The sequence below is a fragment of the Tyto alba genome, unplaced genomic scaffold, assembly GCF_018691265.1.
Source record: "Tyto alba isolate M040663 unplaced genomic scaffold, T.alba_DEE_v4.0 Super-Scaffold_48, whole genome shotgun sequence".
NCBI lineage: Eukaryota > Metazoa > Chordata > Aves > Strigiformes > Tytonidae > Tyto > Tyto alba.
The window spans coordinates 9,744,562-9,768,527 of NW_024881324.1; the positions used below are offsets into that span (position 1 = coordinate 9,744,562).

The following is a 23,966-nucleotide window of genomic DNA, read 5'->3' on the forward strand; positions in this document are numbered from 1 at the left end:
AGGGGAAATTGTAACCCCGTAACGTATTCTGCCTCGGCTTCTGTGGAGCAAGGATGGGAGAAACAGATGTTGCAACAACAGCGCAGAGTGACTCACACTGCTTCCATGAGAGCAGGCAACGGGAGCAGTGGCAGACCCCAGGAATAACAATACCTTCCCGGGCTGCAGACGCCTCTGATTGAAATGAACTTCTGACACAGAGAAAACACTTTCCGTTTCATCAGCAGCCACATGGATGCCCCTGGGGAAACCTTGCCCTCAAGTGCTGCTGCCTGTTGCCTACCATTAAGAGCATTCTCCTCCTCAGCACAACATTCCTCCTCCTTTACAAGAACATAAATAAATTGTCTCTGCACATTTGGAGCCCCATCTTCTAACACTGAGAGACACATCTGCCCAAGGACAGACTATATGCACTCCGCGAGGCTTTCCTTTTGTACACAGCAAAACATCTGCTGGCCCTGGCTGAGCAAAACTGGTAGCAGTAGGGGTTCATCCCATCCGAGATGGAGATGTGACAGAGGAGAGATCACATTGCCAGGGCCCATCCAGACCATAGGTTAAGGGCACTGTTCATCCCACAAATGAGGGAGCATGGAGCGGTGATGTCTTTTGCAGTGACATTACCCACTGTCACCTTCCCCTTTCCCTTGACTGCTCCATTGACCTTTTGCCATAGCAAATTACTCAGATGAAGTGAATTCATGCTGTTAGTTGCTGAAACTAATATCAAAACAATAGTAATAGCATTATTTGTGATGCCAGACCTGTCTTTTTCTCTAGTGAATGATGATGTTAGCTATGAAAATTCCTAATATAAAGAGACAAGTCCAAACCATGCTCAGGAATGAGGATCCTTGTCCTGCTGAAACACAGTCAGATGTCTAAAGAGATCGTGGTATCTGGCTGGTTCACACAAACTTTGCTGTCAATGAGGGTTTGTCAACTAGTAGACTTTTCCAGAGTTCACAGGCACATATATACATTTGGAGACCCCAAATACCTTAAATATATATATACATCCATGTGCACATGTGTTTCTTCCAGTGGCTTACCTGAGGTAAGAAAGCCCGTGAAGATGCAGCCTTCCCAGAGTGTTTTAACTACAAAGCAACCTTTCCTTTCAGCATAACAGAGCTTGCCAGGACATCAATCACAGAAAAGAGGGCTGACAAGGGCCTTGAGAACCCACCTCCCATGCATACCCCCACACAAACCCCAGATTGGTTCTGCTCTGAGTATTCATTCCTGGCGGTTGAGCCCCGGTGTGTAATGATAACTCTGTTTCGGCTTGTCACCCATAGATAATCACCTGCTTTTGCTGCCTTCCTCCTGATGCTAAGGGCAGTTTAGAAAGCTCCCTTGGGGTTTCTCACAAACATACAGCTTTCTCATGAAGCTAAAAACTAAAAGGGAAAATAATGGCGTTTTCCCTAGGTACTATCGTAGCTAAAACCCAGGCTCAGCCCTCTGCAGCTTTTTTTGGTCACCCCCATTCATGTATCTAGCGCTGTCACATCGTCCCCTCTAATCCAGGATTTAGATGAGCTTGTTTACCACAATCCCATTTTCCGTGTGATTTATCCCCAGCACCCGACATGCGAAGAGGCAATCTCCACACACACACACACACACACACACACGCGCCTGCGTGCTGTGCTGGGGATGAGCTCTTGCTTTAGGCACTTGCTTTTCTCTCATTAGTGGAAGCTAACAATAAGTGCGAGAATTGCAGACGTCAGAGGTAATTAGGAAGAAATTATTTCACATTACCCAACAAAACGAGGTCTGTGAATAAAGCCTAATCCTGCTGTCTGCCCATTCTTTTTATCCCTAAATGACTCGGAGATGGGGAGGGCACAAAATGCTCTCCACAAGGCCGGATGGGGAACAGCCACGAGGAGATTCAGCCGTGCTCAGTGGGGGCCATCTTGCTGCCATCCTCTGGCTGAATAAACCCTCCCCTCCACCGGACCACAGCGCTGTTTAAATAATTATCCATTTCAAAAAGCTCCTCACAGCCTAATTTTTTAGTAAATAAAAATGACCACTCGGGCCCCTCATGCCTCTGAAGGAACTGCTGTGCATTTTAATAACTGTGCAAGCCTTGCAGACCGACCCTTCCTCAGCACTGGTAATATCTTTGTCACCATCACTGTGATGCCAAAGACACAATTCTTTTGCCAAATTGTCCAATTTTTCTATTCTTCTTTCTGGCTCACATCTTTCCTCCTGTTTACAAACATACTCTATTGCTCTTTCTCCTGAGTACTCTCCCTCACTCAGAGGGACACATGGACATCTAGCACTTGATGTGAACAAGTCCAAAAACCTCACAGGAGCCCCATGACATTTTAAAAATCAATGGCAATTTTTCATACTTGTGGGAATTCACCAAGTTCATTTCATCATAGGATTTCTGTTTCTAGGCAGTATTTTTCAGTAGAGCTTAGGAAGATGTACTATCGATCAGGGAATGCATACAGTAGGTTACCTTTCTGATCGAGATAGTAGGTGACCATCATCTGTCAAACCTGCCACTCCATAACAAAGATTTATGACTTTTCATGCTACATTTCTCAGTCAGAGATATCTCAGAACTATTTCCAAAGCATCAATGGGACTATAAACACATCTAGCAGGTGTGCATGTCCGTACCTCAGGCATATATATATTTACAACCATGTGCACACAGAGTGTCTCTGTGATCTATTTTCATACTTCCTATACCTTTGCCTTGTGATACTTGCAATATATTATTTATATTGCTTCAGATCAAGATTGTCCACTTGGTGGTGTAAGGACAGCACCTCATAAGGTATTGCAGTGAATAAATCTAGGGTTAAACAAAAAAACAAAGCAGAGCAGTACTGACAGAGAAGCTTGGCATTGATTCACTGCTTTAAAGCCAGCAGAACATATAAAGTGACACGCTCACAGGATTCAGTTGAGCAATGGGATGTCTATCACTCAAAGTCACACGAGAGGTAGTGTGTGGTCATTGCACGAAGTCACGTTCTTCTTCATTGGTTTATAATTTAATTATTTGTTATTTAATTATTTAGTTAATGTGCAGAGGACTGCTCACCCACCTCACCTCTCTTTGCTTTCATATCAGGCATGGTCTTGGGTTAAACCTGACTCCTACAACTGACAGCTTTTGGCAGCAGCACAGCACCAAATCTTACTGAGTTGCCTGTGGCACCTGCCAGTGATGGGTAGCAGTCCCCTGACATGCACCACTCGCCTGTGGACAGCCTTTATGCATCTCCCCTGCCTTGTGGCCAGCAGCCAGCCTGCCCTCTGGCCCGAGGTGGGCAGGAGTGTGCTGATGAGACAGACATGATGCTGACCAGTGAATATCAAGAAGCTCCCCTAACACTGCTTATTAGCTATGTGATGATAGTAATACTGGATTACCAGATTTTTTTGTATGTTTAGATCATCCTTTTCCAGCAAGGGGGAAAAGCCAGGATGGAAGCAATTCAGGGAAAACAGCTAAGGACACTGCCATGCGTTCCTGAAAAAGCAGTGGATGAAAATCTCAGCTTTAATATTCCTGTATCTAATTGCTAATGAGCACTTTCATTAGAGTTGGGGGCTTAAGAAACTCAAAAAAGACTGGAGTGCTTTAAAAAGCCTCTCCCATAGGATGCATGGCAGATCAGTCATAGCCTAAAGACATATGCTGTCTCAAGGTATGGGAGAGCCTTTGTGAAAGACATGTAAAGAAACCAGGTCTTCCCAGTTCAAGGGACTGCAAAGTCCTCACCAAAGTCTAGTATAGTGTATAGCTATACAGAAATATATAGATTCATTTTCTCTAAAGGGCTCTTGCGCTTACTAAACAATATGTTGACTGAGAAAGTCTGTGTGTTCTCTTGTAACCACCATTATGATTCCTTGGTGAAACAGAAGTGCAAGGACCGTCACTGAAGCACCCATCTCAGTACCAGGGGACGGTCCCACAGTCTCTGTGAGACATGTGGCTCCCATCAGTGCTGGTCCTTCTCCTCACCAGAGGCTCCTGAGAGGCCATGCCTTTATCACTGTCCCTGGGAGAACCTCCAAGCTCAGATCCAGAGCCTGTCTGAGTCCTTGCTTCACAGTCATAGCCCAGGCATGCCCCACTCCTCTCACCCTTATAGCCACTGAAAGGGAAATCCAGGTCCTCTTGTCCCCTGTTCTACCCTGAATAGCCAGGGGACCACTGTTTCCAAGCAGGTCCAACACAGCCAGAGAGACAGGCAGAAGGCAGAAGTCTGAAAGTTAACAGGCAGAGGGAAAAGACAGAGTCCTGGTTTTCCTCCTGTTTTCTCTTTTCTGTCTTACGGTCACTTACATGTGCTTCTTGGTACCAGAGGGATAAAATGGAGTAGTTTGGGAGAAGCTGAGCAGGCAGGGAAAAAAACCCCAAACCCTAAAACCATACCCACTTAAATATTTACTTAGCGCAGAAGGTCTGCATTTCAGAGTAGAAGTTTATGGAGTTGTAAGGTTTTTTAGCAGTCAAGAACATGGCCTCCAGCATCTATTTCCTATTCCCACATCTCATGTGGTTATGAGCTGCAAGTTCTGCATCATAACTCACTATTTCTGCTCCTTGCTTTATAGTAGGTATCATATTTTGGAGTAGTCCATTCCGGTTTGGTTAGAGGAGGAGGTCTCCTAATTAGTTGCTGTAATAGCTGTGTAAAGACTGCCCAGTAGTAGCCTGTGGTGCAGTGGCCTATTCACGTGGCTGGAATTTATGTGATGTGGCATCTCCAGCCTTTGCTAGGGCATATTTTGCCATCTTGGGCAAAAAGCTTCATTTCTGCTTGGACCTATGCGTGCTGAGCTATGACACAGGATACACACCAGCAAAGTGCTACATTCACGTGAAGTGTTTCTACGATAGGCACAAAGGTGTTAATGTGTCTCATGGCTGGCTGAGCTAATACTCATGAGTGTAGGGGGCCAGATCCCACTATAAGATAGAGTCTTTGCAGCCTCAGCCTTACAACTGGTCTGGTGTAAGTCAAGGTACTATTCTCCCAGAATAGGAAACAGGTGACACAGTGATGTCCGCTCTGGAGTCTCCCTACCAGTTGGCGGATGCAATAATAAAGTCGTAACAATCTTCTGGGACTAGCTGGAGGTTCAGAGGTTCCAAGCTACATTTAAACAGGATCTGAACAAACAGTTCTGAGCCAGATTGATTCCTGGTACAACTATAATAAGGCTGGAGGAACTACACCTGGGATGATTGTGGTCCCACACAGTATGTCAGTGGTCTATCTCTCAATATGCCTGGTTATAAGCGTCTTTTTTAAAGACGTTCTTTTTATAGTACTAAATTCTAATCTGCCAAATGTGGCAGCCAACGAGCTCTTCCAAACTAAATACTGTGAGGATTATGCATAAATACTGAAGCATCCTCATCAGCCTCTTGCTGAAAATTAATTGATCCATTACAGACAATAACTATTTGCTGAAGTTTTTATTCTGCATTTTTTACTTCTGTAAGTAGTATATATGATTTCATTGGCTGGCTATTTTAAACCATAGGGAACCATTGGTGGAACTGTACAAATCCCTCTGAAACCCAAAATTGCCAGCTGCAATTATAGTCTGCATCTAGCATCTTCTCTAAGGACTATAAACGCTTCACTACTTTAATTTTGTCTGGCATTTGCACCACTGTGTGACAATTACTGAGCAATGACAAAGGACAGATTCAGTAATGAAGCCTGGACAGTAAAGAAATACTGCCCAAATTGAAATATTCTCTCTATTTCAATCTAATACTCATCAGTCTGTGCACATGGATACGTCACAACTAGATACAAAGCACTGGTAAGACAGGTACGTTCCTTTTGCCACTAAAATGTCTGGCTTTTTGCATATTAGAGATCAGGAAATTTGTTTTCTCCTCATATTTCTTGATTGTTTTTAACTACGCAAAAGGATGAGACACTAAGTTGCAAACACTATTAATTAAAAGGTCAGACTGGCAACTATATTATTCCAGATAAGGCTTGTGAAATTCTACCAATTTCAGTGATGTTACACTGGTAGAAAAAGGGGAATGAAACAGCAGTGGCTCAGCTATTTTTTGAGTTTGTATATACACAGTTCAATTATTTGAACTACTTGTGATTGCCCCTCAGTCCTAGCTACATTAGATGACAAGATCAAGCTTTATACCTCAGACTAAATGAGCAGAGATGCCACTGAGGAAATAAAACAATGACATTGTGAGAATACGGGGCTTATATAGACAGGGTTCTAGGTATCGCCAAAATTATTTTCCTTTGTTAAAAAGAGATACGCTGAAGAAACAGTCTTTAATGGGGAAAAGGAGGTTTTGGAGAGGTGAGATATAAAACATTTATAACAAAAAACACCTGGGGCACAGTGAGCTGTGCAGAGTCAATGTCTGCAAATAACACTATTTACCTTCATCAGACAGAGCTGTAAAACTTCTGAGAGACCTAAGTAATTTAGCCAAATGGGCAACAGAGTGAAAATGCTCTTCAATGTCATTGCAAGGTCAAGCAGTACACAGTAAGATACGCTAAGAGACAAAAATTTAAACTCTTTACATGCTTCAAAAGGGTTCAAAATTAATCATATAAGCACTGGGACCTTGCTAGTGTGTGCTGCTCTTTGGGTCTCAGAGCTCCATGTGCAGCTGCACTCTAACAAGGTATTAGGCTGAATAAAGTCTAGACTGAAAAATCACAGTACTAGCAACAGTGCAGTGCCACCTTGCATACTTTGGGCATCACTGCTGAGGTCCTTCAGCGAGAACACTGAAGAATTAGACAGGTCTTGGAGTAGGCTAAGCATGATCCAGCACAAAGACTTTCAAAGACAGACTGGAAAGAGGTGGTTAGTTTATTTGAAAGAGGTGATAAACAAGGCCATGAAAAAAAGAAGTAGGTAAAATGCTGAAAGAGGTATTTACCAGGAGCTCCTATTCTTCCTGTATCCACAACATGGTAGCGTTGTTCCCCTCTTATCCCCTCACCAAAAAAAAACAAAAAACAAACCTAAAACCAAATAAACAATCCCCAACAAAAGAAAATCCACAAGAAAATTTCCAACAGCTGGCTGGTCTTCTTGGGGTTTAAGGCAACTAACAGCATTCACCAGCTCTGCATACCACCCACCAAGTTGATAACATAACAGTATTAAATTGATTACAGAAATCATGGCTGGAGCATAGGAGGTTCTTAGACATTTCTACCTGGCCTCAGTCTACTAATTCTTGACAGGCTTCCACATCAATGGTTAATGCTCCATGCAATACAGAAAAACAGCACAGCTGGCGGGTAACACTGTTGCAAAGAAGAAAGAGTCTAGACAGGGTAAATTTGTCCAACCTGACCCAACAAAACCAGGTACTGAAGGACATAAGTATTTTGGATAAGGAAAAGACTCAGCTACTCACAGGAGATGCAGTCAGAACAGAGAGTCAGTTATCCCTCTGCCCTTCAGCCAAGCTAACAGCCTATCAAATGGCACCTGCAGCTATAGTCAAAAAATGTTATCAGAGCTGAACATTTCCCAATGGTGCACCAAAAGCAACAAGATCCACGTAGTTCGTTCTGATACTTAGCACAACCAAACAATCCACAGAATATGCCAGGAAAATGAACTGGGGTGTTGTATGGGAAGTTATATTGGAACAGAAATAACATATAGAATCTTTTTTTCCTCCATGGCTTTTCCTCTTGAACACTATGAGCAAACATATCTCAAATGTTTACAGGCTAAGGATGAGAACTGTATCCCACCACATATTTCCAAAGCCAAGAGTCAGAAAAATGTTTGTCTCCTACCTTGTTAATTTTGTCCCAATCTGCTGCCTAAGTTCGAGCCTCTCTTCATCAGTCTGCATGGGAAGGATATTCTTTTCCTCCAGCTCTCGCTTAGAAGGCCTGTTGCTTAGCTTGATTGCTAAAGAGTCCTTCCTGCAGACTTTCATTGCCAAGGAGCCTGTGGGAGAGAGGAAAGGCTCTGCCAAAGGAGGTGTCATCATTTCATTACAGCATGCAGCAGGCAAAGAGGTACTAGCTAAGGGAGGATACCAGGCTCTCATTTACATTGGTATGGACTGTGGGAAAAGGGGTGTCAATTAACTCCAGGTGCTCAATTAACCTCAATTCTTATCATAATAAGGAAAAGCTGAATTTGGTAGGTATACTGTTCCATACAGGGGAGTGGAGAAGGGCATCAGAATTGCCAGTAGCATCTGTAGCTTTCTCTAGCACAGTGTTTCTGAACCATGTAATGCAATGAATAATTCAACCTCAGAATCTAGACAGGCAACAAAACTACATCATGTGGAAAGAGAGAGGCATCTCCCTCTCTTGCAATGTAATACCAAAGACATCCAAGCTAGCACTAGAAGGAATCAAAAGTCAATCAGAAGCAGCACAGATCTCCATGTTCATTAACTGAGGCTGCTTCTCAGGCAGTGACAAAGACTGTGAAAACCAGTGGCCTTTCACAGCTCAAGCTTGCTTTCCTAGGCTTGCATCCAAAACAGTTTGAGTAGTGAAGACAGACACAAGCAGACAGATAGAAAGGTCAGAGAGGTTTTGGGCTTTGCAGGAGGGTGCGAGATAGTGCAGTTCTGCTCTGTTTCTTAGTTTAAGAGCAAAGACTGCTTAATGTCCCTTGCAGGGTAAGGGAGGGTTCTGAGGAGATGAAAAACGCCTGCTTTAGAACCCTGTTTGTGTGTGTTTTAAAAACGGCTTTGTTTGATTGCACTGCTCCCAGTTTGCAGAAGAAAAGAAACCCAAGGGCCTGACACTTCAGCTCGACCCGCAGGATGACAAGCTGTTGTCATACACAAAGTACTGTATCCTGTCTTCACGGGAGAGTCCTATGATGCCGCACGGAGGAGGGTTTTCTCAGAGAGGTCAGGGAGGGGCCACAGGTCCCTCTCCAGACTGTAACTGTGATAAGGCTGTCAATTAACCTCTTCTTATCTGAGCCCAATTCTGTGATTGTGACCCCTTTCAAATTACGTGCAGACTTATGATTCTGACATGATTTAATACTTACTATATCTAAAAACTCTGATTCTCTATTGGTGGCACTTATTTCATCCTTCTGAAGTAACTCTATTGAGCTGCTCTTGACTTAAGCCACAGGCAGGGCTTCCCTACATCACAGACACTTGGGAAAGTGAAGCCAAAAGTCAATTTGAGAGTGAACCAATATAAGCCAAACCCAGTCATTTGAATTTTGTCTGAAAGCTACCCAGACAGGGATTCATGTGGATTAGGGAAATCACTATAAATTTCATGCTACTTGCAATATTGGATTAATTTACCAAGCATTCCCATGTAGTCAAGCCCTGAGAGATGCAAAAGCTACAGTCAAGAAAGAAAATTCATAGGCCTTGTGTTTCCCTTGTGCATTGAGAGTTCATAGTAAAAATTAAATAAATGAGAAAGGAAAAATGGAATGAGTCTTACTTGTAAATAATGAGTTATCCTCATCTTCATCTTCCTCTTCCTCCTCTTCTTGTCTTGTGTAGAGGCAGGAAGAATCTTCATAGTCGGTTTCATGAGGCACATTTTCTTTATTGTCATCGCATTCGATCACAACAGTTGGCACTTGTCTCATGTCTGGAAGGCCCCCAGGTCCTGTTTTTGTAACACTGTCACCTGTATGTAGACCAGAGCTGTTGGGAAAGAAAAACAAATAAATAAACTAAAGGAAACAGCTCAATCGAAGACTGAGTTGCTTCTCTCACCGTATTTAGGAAAGTAGTGGTCTTTCATCCCTTTCTGAGAAGAAATGAGGACAGAAAGATCTTTATGACCAGCAAGACATCTAATGGATTTAAACTGAGTACACATTAGATTTAAGGTATGACACTTGTTAGGGAGAGGTAGGACAGCATGCTGGCAGAAATATTGGCAGCCAGGACTGAAAACTAAAGATCCATGGCAAATAGAGTCACAAGGCTTAGTGAGAATTGCACCGGCTACTTGGGGCTCTAAGCATGTCTTCAGCCTGGTGGCTGTGTGACCACTCCGCTGGCATGCAGGCACCAAGGAGAAAATGTCTCACCTGAACACAAAAAGTGGAGTAAAAGAGTGGGAGGAAGGAAAGGTATAGATTGTCGAGGAGGATTGTAGAAAGGCAGAGGGAAACCATGACTTGCACTTCTTGGGCGAGAAGATGTTGGTTGAGTTGTGGGGAAGGCAAGGGCTCAGCTCTCCAGAGCGCAGGGCACCGAGCTCGTGAAACTGGGTGTGCACATCGGGTAGCAGGCAGCAACGTGATTCACCAATTTAGGCTACTAAGCAGGTATTGGATGGCAACAAGATTTACAAATTAACACTGAGGATCTTTATTTGAACTAGCGGTCTAGAAACAAGCAGCTTCTCATCTCATTGTAATTTTTCTGAATCATCCACTTTCTTGATAATACTACTTTCTATTTTGAGCCCCTCATTTTTCCTGGTGTTTTGTGTTCCTCTTGATTAAAATCAGCCTTTTCCACAGCATTTTGACTAAGTCAGCTGTCTAAGCAAAGCACTTATGAAATACATGCAGTACTGCAGTATACTTAAGAAAGACGAATCAAGGTCATTGGGTATTTCCACTGTGTATAAATTCCTCCAGATCATTAGCAAAAATCCAACATGGTCAGGTGGTCTACACCACAAAATTTTTTAGCATTGTTTACCAAAAAGCACACTATTGTTTCAAACAGTTCAGTTTAAATCAGCTTCGTGCTTTGCAAGAAAATTAGAGAACAAAGCTACAGCTAAGTACTTGTTTTAAGAAGATAAATGTATCTTAACACATAGATTTGAATAATTCATAGGTGACTAGTACAAGCACTTGCAATTAATGTTGCATCATCTTTACATGATCAAGACATCAAAAAAGTTGCACCACTATAGCTTACAATGTTTCTAATGAGAAAATATTTTAATGAAATTCCGAATTTAAGCACACGAGTGACTCATGGTACAGACAAAATTGAAAAAGAAAAAAGCAAAATCCCTCCTTTAAAATCTAGTGGGAAAAAAAAGGACATGCTTCTCATCTGTCATCCCAAGCTCTTTGATTTTGGAATAGAGAGTTACATTTTTATCAGCATGTTTTCAGATCTACAGTACACTCTTCTGTACTTAGCAGTTAAAACAAAAATCTAAAAAAACTTCAAACCATTGTATATACATTTCTACAATAGAAGCATATGTGTGAGAGACAGAGAGAGAAGGTAGAGATATAAATATTAAGTGTTTATATCCTTAGGCAACACTAAAGTTTAGACAAAAAGCAATTCTCTCGACAAGTTTTATGGAAGATAAATGTTTTCTGACTCAAATACGTTTTATAAGATTTACAAGACACTGGCAGGAATGTCTAATGCATTTAATTTCATAAATCTACAGTCTAAAGCTGAACTGGGTGTCCCAGAGGAACTGGTCTCACACACTGTCTTTTTGGACACAGCGATTTTTCACTGCTCTGCCGCAGATGCAATTCTAGCCCGGAGTGAGATATTGCCACTTAACAGCTCTTTAGTACGTAAGTTGAACAAACTAAGGCCTTGATGCAGCTGCTAGTGTACAAAAGCCCACAGAGTAATTGAAATTAATTGTCATCTTACCAGACAGACTGAGAACTATATGGGAAAGGCAGAAAATAAGGCTATTTCAGATCAAGAAGCTGTCTCCCTAACTAAAAATTAAAGATATATTCCAGTGGCACAGGAGGGTTTCTAAAGCTTCTTTTGCTGCTGTTCGTGACGCACAGCTTTCAGGCATGGTCTTTCTTTTCAAATTCATTTCAGTCAGTAGGATGAAGCCTTCTGCAGATTTCGGTAGCAGGGCTTATCGGATTTTCACCAGCTCTTAAAATGCATTCTGAAATGGTGAAAAATGATGCCCAAATCTAGACTTTTACTTATGCTTGACACATACCCTTTGGGCTGGAGGGGAAAGTTGTTTGCAGTAGGGCACAAATTGGCAACAGAGGTTGCAGAAAAAAGGTTATGTGGAAATTACCCTCTTCTCTGTTTCAACTTAATCTATCATAAAGCTGTTAATTTATCAGGGAAAATAGAGGCAAACTGGCAGCACAAATGACATATCATAATAATCATACTATGACAAGGGACAGATTGCCCTTCTGAGGATAGGTTATGAATAGATGTTACAAGTACCAGAAAATGTTTGCAATCAAAAGCATTAAGTGTGCAAATGAACTTAATGTTCTATAATGTCTGTAATAAAACTGAATAAAAAAATCCAGGAATTGACTGTTATTTTAAAGCATAAGAACAACTGGGACTTGAATAGCTATTACATGCTTTTAATGTACCTTAAGACATTAACTTATTAATAAGCACTCGATCTAGGTGAGGCAGTAACATGCAACCCCTCCTGCAGAGGGGAAAATAGAGGTAGAGAAACTCAAGGTCAAAGACAGCAAAATAACTTCTGGCTTCCAGGCCTGTACAGAGGGACAGCTCATTTTTCTCTGGCAAGCTTCTGGCTTTCTGGCAAAGCACTGACTTGAAGTACCAGTCTTCAGATGTTAGACTACCTGAATTCCAGAGACCTCATCTGTAAAAGCAAAATATCCAGATTGCTATAAGAAGGGGGTGTTTTAGTCTTTTATTCTTTGTTCCTGTCCACACTCACAGTCCTGGTGGAGAGAAGAGTTGTGAGGTCTAAGAAAAGTTTACTGGGCAAAATGTAGAACTGATACAAACTCATTAGCATTCAGCGAATAACAATGGAGTTTAACAGACTTGAGGAGCTTCCACTGCACCAGGACCAAAGAAACTAGACACAGGGAAGAAAAAAAAAATTCCTGAAGGAAAAAAAAGATAAAATTTAGAGCAGAAAACTGATTTGCACTTGTCTACATGATCCTTCCTTATTAAAAACAAAATGCTATTCTAAATAATACCCCAAATTACCAGACTTGGCAGCATTATTACTGCAGCATCATGGCAATTATTCTATAAAGTTGCAGGATTCATTTGAGATAAAGGCTGAGATCAGCAAAAATAAATGCAGCCAATGAATTTAGCATTCCCCAGGAGGTGCCTCAGAGACTTGTCAGGCTCTCTCATCTCCTCAAGACTATTGACCCAACAGCAGTGACCCAGTACATTGTTATCTTGGAAAAAACAGTAAAGCTCAGGATGTCACTGCATATCCTATGCATACAACCGAGGTAAACACACTACCAAATTTTAAATAAAGGAAAGCAGATCAAGGATCTTTGCAGTTCTGGCAGGCCCTCAAGACTTCTGGGCTGAAGTGTCCAATGACAAATACTGCAGCACAATTTCCCTTGGGTTTAATTCAGATTTTATACAATATGGGAAAAGAACTACTGTCAAAAATACCACAAAACAACATAATTTGGTATAAACAATACTCTTGCAAGTTAAATACATATATTTTAAAAATCTGCACAAATCTTCAAGAAAAGTTAGCAGATTTACTAAGATCACAATGTGACTTCAAAAAAGCAATTTAAGAATTTAACAGCAAGTGTCAGCTCCTCGGACCAGTAAATACTTTGAAATAATTTTACCTCTAAACACTATGAAAATAACAATCACTGTTGCAGAGGAAACAGTCATCACCTATTTTCTCTCTTGTGAATGTGAAAGTTATTGATTTGTTTTGACAAGGAGAATAACTGAAGTACTAAATACTTTATTTCAAGATTGAAATAATAGTTAATCAATGCAAAAAGGCTATGGAAAATCAACCATCTGCAATATCATGAAGTAAGATTCATTTTCATTTAAAATGTGAAATATCAGTGCCACAACCTTTTCTTATTTTCTTCTGCAAAGAGAGGCAATTGATTCCTATTAGGAAATGAATCCCGGCTTACCCAGTTTTTAACAAGCAGCAGAGCTTCAGCTTGAAATTAATACTTAAAACCAAACAGCATCACCTTCTTTAAATCAGGTAAGCATATCTGTAGACGCAAACACGATGGATGACTAGAAATTGAAGCATTCATTGCTGTGGGGCAGCAGATGCCACGATGAAGTCATACTCGGAGAGATGTCGCTGGGCTCAGGGTAACGAAGTGTGAGCCAGACACCCGACCCACGCTGGGGCCGGCGCGGGCAGCGCAGCCCCAACGGAGCCTGTGGGAGGCTCCAGGACCCTCTGTGCTTGGTGCACCAAGGTTTGGGGTGATGCAGATGCACCCGACCCACCCTGCTGGCAATGTGAGAGGTAAGTGGGCAGTCACCAGGCACAGCGGGGAATATGGACGCTCTTTCCCATCCTACTGCTACAGCCCTTTTCCTGATGGGAACAGGAATCTCCCTCATAACCCTAGCAGTTTTTCCCCGGCAGAGAATTCCCCCGTGCTGCAGAAACAATATCCCCCCTGATGTAACCACTGAGGTATCTCTATTTTGGTACTAAAATAAGCCGGCAGTATGGGACAGCCTCTGGTCCCCTGACTTTTTCATGCAGTAAGGAGAATCTGCCATCTCTAATCGAATTATTTTCAACTATCCAATATAATGAAGATAACATTATCACAAAGAGGTACTGGGGCAAATCATTAGGCGTTCTGTCTGTTAGACCAAGTATTTTAGCTTCCTGTCTAACAGAAGGATGATCTGATGCTCCTGGAACAAGCTGGCTACAAAGCTGCTCTTGGTACTAAATAGAACATGTCATTTTTTGGACTACCTTCCCTATTCTGGGACTTGCTCAATTTTCCTCTACAAGATGAAATACATTTTCCAAAGCTTGCTGATCTTGCAGTCTATGAGGACAGCTTGCATTTATACAGCATGCTTCGCTTACTCAGACTATTTTGAGCAGCATTCAGAGATACTCACAAACGACAGTAATAAAAACCAGCCCCAAGGTGGGTAAGGCACTGCTGATCAAATGTACTACTTTCCTCCAGATGCAAATGGCTAAGAAGGTAGCTGCTGTGGAATGAGTTAAATGATTATTTTAAGATCACACATCTAATTTAATTTAAATTAATTGAAACAATTTAAATAGTATATTAAAACCCCTCTGAGTGACTTGTAGGAAGTCCTCATAGTCTGTTTTGAGCTAATTGATAATACTAATCAGATGCCCTGGTTGAGTGGCACATTTGGTTTTTATTGCTCTTTTCTGAATCTTCCACTTCCTTTTTCCTTGCTTTTGGCAATCCTCCACATAACTGAAGTGCTGCAGTTATGCACTCTGCAGTATATATTGCAAGCCAGGTATGTCCTATTAAAATCTTCTCCACTGGCTGTATTAACTACTTCCTTGAACAGGACAGTGGGGTTCAGAAAATTTGGCCTTTTTCTCCTTTCTGCCACAAACTTGTCAAACAAGCCTGGACAGGCTCTTTCCCTGCCTCTGTTTCTCCAGCAGTGACTTTGCCCTGAAGTTGTCAGGCCCCAGAGGAGGGGCCTCATTCAAGTACTACCAACATAACTCAAGCGGTGATATCAATACCGAGGTGAGCAAGAAACAGTGTGTATCAGTATGTAATTTTAAAATTTGTTCCATTACCTTTCTAGCCTTTGCATGGTCATGGCTAGCGTTTTGTTCAGTTCCTCTATCATCCGACACCCTGAAGGGTGAATGGGCAACGTGCTGGACCCAGAAGGCAGGTGCTGGCTGTGGCTGCCGTACTGGAGCTGGTGCTGGTGAGCTGCTAACTGGGATGGCAGGACAGTGTGATGGTGCTGGGTCAAAGGCTGCTGGGAGCTCTTCTGCGTGGAATAGGATGAGAGAGAGAGGTCTGGCCCCCCTAAAGGCATGCAAATCATGACTTTCTTTGGAGGTAGTGGAGGTGACAGTTTAACTGGCATACAAGGCAGTTTCACAGGAGCGCCAGGATCTAAAACAGAAGAAAGAGAGGCCTTGGTGTTAATTTTCATATCGGTAAGAAGGAGAACAGAGTATCTGCCTGGGCAAGCAGGTATTGAGGTTGGTAGTCAATACAGGAGTGCGCATCCCTTCCCTGCTGTGACAGACAACTCTGCACGGAGTGTGCTCATCACGGTCTTCGTAAAAAGTACTGGTGTTTTGCAGTTCTGGGTCTCACAGAAAACATCCCAGGGCTGTGCATGCCCCTTAATAAACACGTTAAGCAATGCTTAACAAGGCTCGTGGCACACTTTGATGCTTTAAAGCCCTAATCCTCCAAAACAGTCCCGTGAGGTAAGTGTGATGTCTCCTTCTCAACAGGCATACAAACAGGGGGAGAGCAATTTGGTGTCTGAAGTTACAGCATGACTCACCACCTTCACTGCTGGAGCAAAAGCTCAGGGACTCCTGACCCTTCTCAGCGGCTGCAGTGCAATTACTACAAGTCACATTTCTTACAGCTTTGTAATGTGCAACACATCTGGTGTTAAAAATTACATTACAGGGCAAGAGAGAAAATAAATAGAGTTTGAATACTAAACAGGAGTGGTCTGGAAAAACTAAAGGTACAGGAGGAGAAAATTATAAAGGGCAGAAGATTGTTAGGATTAATGTATTCTTTTACAGAAGACCTGGCAGGCACTTTTCTCTGGACTCATGCACTGAATTTTAACCTTTTTAACTCCAGGCACGTTCCTTGAATCACACAGTTGACCTGCCAGGCAAAGACTCCTCTGACTTCCGTGGGAAATCAATGAAAGGTCCACAAGCAAATCTCTCTCTGCCAGGACTCAACTAAAGGATGGAGATTTTTGGAGTTGCACTGTGAAATGTTCTCAGAAGGGAAAAGAAGTTAATGAGATGGCTTGTAGCTCCTAAGATAGGTGTGGGAAATGGTCACCACGTATGCTAAGAGCAAAACTAAGAGTAAATATATATATGCTGTGAGTTTGTGTTTAGGAAGAAGGCCAGGCCCTTTCGAGCCTGGAATACCACAGACATCTGGCTCTGCAATGCAGCTCTGCAGGCAAGGCTTGCGCGCTCTTCAGCCAATTGTTGCTTCAATTCACTCTTCTTACTCTAACATGGTAGAGGAATTGAAGGGCTGGAATCTTCTTTCAACCTGTGAAAGCTTGGGAGTAAGATGTTGCCCTCCAGGTTTCCAATGTGATCACCCTCCAGAGCAATATCAGATTTCTGAAGTCCTTTTCCAGATTTTTTTTTTAGTATTAACTATACTTATTCTTGCCCCTTTTATTCCCTCCTCCCTCTTGGCCTGTTCTGGGTATTGCCTATATTAATATCTGTATCTACGAGCCAGGGTGCACAAGGCTGACACTAGGAGTTCCAAGCACCAACACTTGAAAATTATTAAGGATAGTAATGTGGAAAAAGACTATGCATGGACCCAAGCTCAGATATGACATTAGACTTTTTTTTAGGGCTAGTTGTAGCTTCATTGCATCCACAGTATCCACTTGATACTAGTGGTTTTACTACGCTAGGAACAACAGACTGACAGCAAGTCTTCCCTTTCTTCAAAAGGGTTATAGGCTAAAGGCGTAGGAGAGGCAAAGGGCGTGCAAAGATGAAACAGAGGCATGGGGAGAGAGTGGTCTTTCCACACTGAAGACTGGGAGAGTTACAGAGAGTAGAACTTAAGTCTTTTGGCTTTCAATCCAATATTGCATCCACTTGACATGTCTCACAAAGGCAAAAATTCTTCTGCTGGCTCCACCAATGCTGAAATCTAACTGATGGGATTGCAAAGCCACAGGGCACTGTCCTCTCCTCTAAAGCAGACTGCATTCTGTACAGCAGAAAAAAAATACTTTCAGGATTTTCTATTCAAGCACAGGAAGGTCTCCAAGCTATGGTGTTTTTCTTACATACACATCATCTGTGTATATTTCCTCTTTCGCCTGCATAAAAGAATACCATCTTCAATAAGAGGTAAATAACAGAAAGAGTAAATAGTAAATTGTATAGAGGCTTGAGAATGAGGCTTCTATGGGATTTGCAGTAACAAAGTGTTTTCACACATTTGTGCTCCAGGCAATTTCAGTTCTAGAGCTGGTCCTGAATTACAAAGACTACACTGAGATGTGCACTTCCATTCTGAAAAGTACAGGTGTGACTGTTGGTTTTAGATCCTTCTGTATCTCAATTAACATCTTCATCTGACAGTGCCTGTGCTGGATGCCCTACCACCCTGTGTATGATGCTGGGGGGTCATCCTTAATGGTGAATTCAAACGGATCCCAACTGTAGGCATCTACTGCTTCTGACAAAAGAATAACTGGAATTATCAACTGGATCTGCTGGTTTCTGTGATCCTGAAGATTAGAGAAATACTGTATGTTGAGAGTGAGTACAACATGTCAAATAGTTCAGGTATAAAGCAAACAGGAATCCTTCCATCTTTCTTCTAAAATATAGTAAAAATTTATTTTCTTTTCTTATGCAAACATTCATTTAGTAGAGTTGTGACAGAGGCACTGCAGCTTTAGATTTGCAGAAGAGAACAAGTATAGCTTAATTATCCCAAGTAACCACATACTCCATCATGAATCAGGTGTGCGTACTCCAGTTTCCACTCTTCACAACAAAGGTATGGACCTTTAGTTTCCACTTAAATTTAAAGAAATCTTTCACATCAACATGTTTTCAATGGTATCAGTGCTGGTTGACTCCACTGGACACCTGTAAAAAATCTAGTCCATTACTTTTAACATAAGGCTTTATTCAGACCAACTGTGTTTCACCTGAGCTCTTGAGCCTGTCTGAATATGGACCTAATACCTACATAGAGCCTTGAAAATGAACCAGAGGAATTAAATCTACTTGCCTGCCCTTCACCTTTGGGAGAATTCTACTTGTCTGTTAAAAAAAAAAATGGCTAAAAGGAGAATGACTGTAATGGGAGGAGAGTTCAATCCATTTTCTTGGAAATGTATATCTTCACCGACATCAGTAACGGAGGCCTTGTACTGAGAGTTTTACTGCATGGTCAGATCAGTGAGTGTGCTGAAAAAATGGGGCCTTGCTCAAATTCATGGGCTCCAGGCAGGCTTTTGGAAACTGCTCTACCATCATCTGGAGTAAGCAAGACAACATCTTGTCCCTGAATGTAGGATAACTGTGTTTTAATGTTCTTTCCTCTGTTTGTTTTAATTTTACAATGTACGTGATGTATAAACCAGGGGGTGGAAACAGTTATTGTCTCCAGCATGGGACACCCATCAGACATGGACATCTGTAGATGTGTAAGAAGCTAGACAGTGGAAATATAAACAAGGAATCTGAGTTAAGTGTCTTCTCAGTGGAACATTACCACAGCCTTAAATCACTGCACAAGGCACTCATGTGACAGAAGAGAAGCAAACTCTGTGAAGCCAGGTGTGCAAGTCTGATTAATCTCTCTTGGACGAGGTTCTTCATGCTCAAGAGAATAATGAGCAATTTTTCAAGATGTTGGTTCCCAGCAGGGTTCTGACCGCTCGGCACTGAGCATGGTTAAGTAATAACTGTGTCAGAATTAACGGAAGAGATGTTAGACATAGAAATCTTCCCACTGCTGATGACAATACATTACTTAAAAGCTAGTTGTAGATGCCACAATATTTGCTGCACATCAGACCTATGACAAACATAAGGTCAGCCCTTATGACTTTCATATAGATAATTTTGTTAATACCTATAGTTGCTGCATTTCCTCTTGGGTTTTTCAGGAAACAGATAAACATATTTTGTATTCACTGCACAGAAGGCCTGTCCATGTTTGCTGCTTCTGATGTGTTTGTGGCACACTGAAGCCGCACACTAACTACACCAAATCCAATGCTTCCCAGCCACCGAACACGGCTGGAGTGTTGGTCAGCACTGGTTGCAGTTACACCCGTTGCAGACAGAGTGCTAGGAAGTTCCGGACGCAAATGGCAGCAAATATTGCTCCAGCAGGGTTCCTAGAAAAAAAAAGCTCATTAAAAACCTGAAATCCTTACCCAGCACAACTACTGCAAGGATTAAGAGGGCATGACTGGGAATCCTGGGCTTGTAGCAGAGCTGGCTGTGTTTGTTATCCTGACACTGGCAGAAACTCTCTTTCTTGACTCCTTGTGGTGCCAAACAGGAGCCAGCATTGTACCCCGACAGCAAGGGGGGCCAACAGCCTCCTGGGCTGTATGAGGAGAAGCATAGCCAGGAGATCAAAGGTCTATTCCCCTTCTATTCAGCACTCCTTAGACTGTACATATATCACTGTGCCAAGCTTAGGATCTCCCCGGAAAGACATCAAGAACCCAGAATGAGTTGAGCAGAGGGCCACCACAGGGGTTGAGGGCTGGAGCACCTGACCTGTGAGAAGCTGAGGGACTGGGGCTTGTTCAGCTTGGAGAAAAGATAGCTTGTGGGGGCGACACCTAACAGCAGCCCACCGGTATCTATGAGGAGGTTATCAACAAGGTGGAGCCAGGTTCTTCACAGTGGTGCGTGGTGGGAGGATGAGAGACAGTGGGTGAAAACTGAAACAAAAGAGGTTCAAGACTGGATTACAAGGAAAATGTTTTCCCTCATGACAAGGGCCAAACAGTGGAACAGGTTTGTCCAGACAGGTTGCGCAGCTAGTATCCTTTGAGGTTTTCAAGACCCAGCTGGACAAAGCACGAAGGACCCTGGTCTGATCCCACAGCTGGCCCTGCTTAGAGCAGGAGGTTGGACTGGAGTCTTGCTGAGGTTCCTTCCCACTGAATGACCTTATACGGTGACATCTGCTGTGCTACATACAACTACAAGTAATACAACTTGTCCTGAAGTTAATGAGTCACTCTTTAAATTCTATCCTTGTAATTCATTCTGTAATGTGCAAAAAACAAGAAGTGCAAAACTCAGCGTGGCCTGTTGAGAGAGCTCCATAGTGGAAATGAGGTGATGTGCCTTGTATTTGCTCGTAGCATTTGGACAAGTAGATTTTACTTTTTCAGGCCTCCTCTCTGGGAACACACTTGTGCCTGAATAGAGGGAGTCTCTTTTCTTATTTCAATGAATTTTTGAGCAGATTCATAAACACAAGTTAAAAATTTTTCTCAAAGATTTGCCATGCGTCTCCTGCTGATTACCGCAAGATCTGCAGTCATGTCTTCAGGGAAGATTTGAGACTGAAGTTCTTTGCTGCTCTGTACCATGTATGCATCCAAGGTTCAAGTTGAATTTGGAGAACACAGGAAAAGCATGATTAGCTTAAAGATTGAAAAGTACAGCTGTGCATGAATTCCCATGCAGGGCCCCAAGGAGGATTTCAAGGACAAGAAGATTGCCTGATGCTTGTATGTTCTAGGTACTCCCCTCCAGGTAGCAGCAGCCAGGGGAAGAACAGAGAGACCAACTGCATCAGGGTCCAGTTTTCCATGAGAACCCGGGGTTCCTAGTGAAGGAGAGTTGCTTTGCTTTTGATCTGCTGCTTCTCCCTCAAGCACACAGTGAAAAGAGAATTGTCCATTGCCCCCACATGAATGTAACCTGCCTTCATGAATGGAGCCTGCCAGAGCAGGCAGCAGGGGGTAACATCACAGAGGAGGAAGCTTGTGGATAACGTCTTGGGCTCATCTACAGAGAAGCCTTCTGAAACACATGTGACTGTTGTGTTATAAAATACTGAAGAGAATATTTATCGTATAAATTTTAGCTGTAAATACTTTCATAATGTTGTAACTAACAACAAGCTGTGTTGTGGCAATGCAGCAGGACACCAGGCATCCACATTCTTGAACCTCATCCTTTCCTTGTCTGCATTATCAGAAGTAACTTCCGGGGACTTGCAATGTTTCCTACTTTGTTAAATGTTTGTCTCTAATTATGAATCAGTTCTTACTCTACAGAGACATAACTAGAAAGTACAGCCTGAGAACTAAAAACGTGGTATGCCTCTCCTCAAAATCTTGTATGAATAAAGCAAGAGAATGCAAAAGGTTTTTCAAAGCTTAAACAAAATAGCTGAGTGGACAGATATGACCAAGGCTACACCCTACTATAATGAGGCTAAATTTGGTCTCAAATACACTCAGGTGTTGCTGAGATCCAAGCTTAGTGGCATATATTTTGTTCTCTGGTGTTTTAGGAGACTTTATGGGTTACCAGAGATTCAGTTGTTTGAATGGAAAATATCTAATTAATTTCAGAAAACATTATCTGTGCTGGTGAGAAGTAACAGCTTAATGAATCAAAATCAAAGGGAGCTTTACACCACTGGTGTATTTTGTCTACCAAATCAGATATGACCAGTCTCCTTCCCAATTTTGGCCATTAAAGACTTTATGGTAATCTGGGGACTTGACCCCAGCAGTCCAATTAAATTTAGACCCAGGTGACTATTTCAGCTCCTCCTACATTTTCAACGAAGGGGGTTGCAACTGCTGTCTTAAATGCCTGTGTTCTGGATACTGGAGAATTAAACTGATGAAAGAAATTCTGTCCATGAATGCTGTCTAATAATAATCATATCTGAAAACCAATAGAAGGCTCACCAGGAGGTGACTGGCCAACAGGAAATGCAGAGCAGTGGAAGAACAATATCAAAACAGTTAGGGATCATATTTTTCTCCTAGGGTTGCCTGTCTTCTGGGGCTGCGTGGGCACTTCCACACCCAGTGCTGTGATAGGGACGTTCCCTGTGGAGGTAGCATCATCAAGAGCAAGGGAGATGGTGTGAGACAATGCACGGAGCATCTTCTGCAGCGGTGGCGGCACCGCTGCCAGCGGCTGCTCCTGGATCCTGCCCCGTCCCCACAGCCTGGAAAAGCAGCATGCCAAGGTTGTGTGATTCATATTTGCTAGAGGCAATTCTCTCCTCCTGTCACCTTTAAAATGGGTTTTTGCTTTTCATTCTCCCCAAAATTAAATGTGCTCTTACATGTTTATTTTAGGCCTGCTCTTTTATGTGCATTTCTTATCGACGGAAAGGCCAATCTTTGTCTTGGCACAGGTAGATGGATGTTTGAGATGGTTCACAAATGCTTTCAGAGGTGAGGAATGTTTCTCTTCCATTTCTAAAACCTGTATTAAGTCCTTTGGCAAACCCTGCAAGTCAGTCCTTGTGACTTTATTGAAGAACTCTGGGATAAGTTCACAGCAAGAAGGTCATCAGACTCAAAGGAAGCTTTTCTTTTCTCAAGTTTTGTATTTAAAATATTTCTCGGGTTTTTTTCTTTTTTCTGCTGACTACATCCGTAGTGATTTTGTAGTATATGTTTGTAAAAAACATGTTTCTATTAAATTAATATACATATGTACACATACATGTACACATCTTAAGACTGAAGCTAAGAGGTGCTTCCGCATTTTCAGATGTGTACCTGAACCCTCCATAAGATCACATCTCCTCTCGCAGTCTTCTTGAACAGAGATACCAGATCATTAAACCACTGTCACTCTCCGTTAGCCAAACCCAGTATGTCTTAATTTGTTCTTCAAACTTCTCAGAGAATATTCAGGAGAAAAATGAGTATGCAACAAGAACAGAAAAGTCTTCTCAAATGCCAGAATTCAGATTTTACTTGTTTTCTCACACACAATCTGATGATGTCTCTGGAGTAATTAGTAGAAGAATAGCATTAATTCTGCTTCTCACTGATGAGGGTGCTTCATTAGGATTGATTGCTCATTTCCAAAGATTATACACGGCTAAAATAATTACCAGTGGAGAACACAAGGCACTGAAAAACATGTATATCTTTTAGACCACCAAAGTAAACGGACCCTTAAGAATAAGTTTAATACTTTTATTTATAAGGTACGTACACATGAGGCTTTCAGTTCCATCAGGAATAACTGTCAATTAAAATAGGCCCCTATTGCTAAATCTGAATCTCTGTTCCTGTTTCCTGAGGGTCCTGTATATGCACATACAAGAGTCTATCTATATGCACATACAAGAGTTTATTTAGGACTGGATGTGAGACTAGTGAAGGCCACCACAAAGTAAGAGAAGTCACAGTTCTGTTTCATTTTCATTGGGAAGTTGTCACCATCAAGCAATTGACTTATGCTGACAGCTTGAGCCTGATTCTACTT

General features: G+C 42.2%; 1 protein-coding gene across 9 annotated transcripts in view; it reads right to left on the bottom strand.

Moving 5' to 3' along the window:
• PHACTR1 (phosphatase and actin regulator 1) overlaps positions 1–23,966 on the bottom strand; it is a 309,142-nt gene that overhangs the window by 41,062 nt on the left and 244,114 nt on the right. For all 9 annotated transcript variants that reach the window (XM_042806683.1, XM_042806680.1, XM_042806681.1 and 6 more), the window contains 3 exons: positions 15,540–15,870; positions 9,477–9,685; positions 7,830–7,986 (listed from right to left, as the gene is read on the bottom strand). In XM_042806683.1, coding sequence (XP_042662617.1) covers positions 7,830–7,986; positions 9,477–9,685; positions 15,540–15,870 — 697 coding nt within the window. The remainder of the gene's footprint in view (positions 1–7,829; positions 7,987–9,476; positions 9,686–15,539; positions 15,871–23,966) is intronic.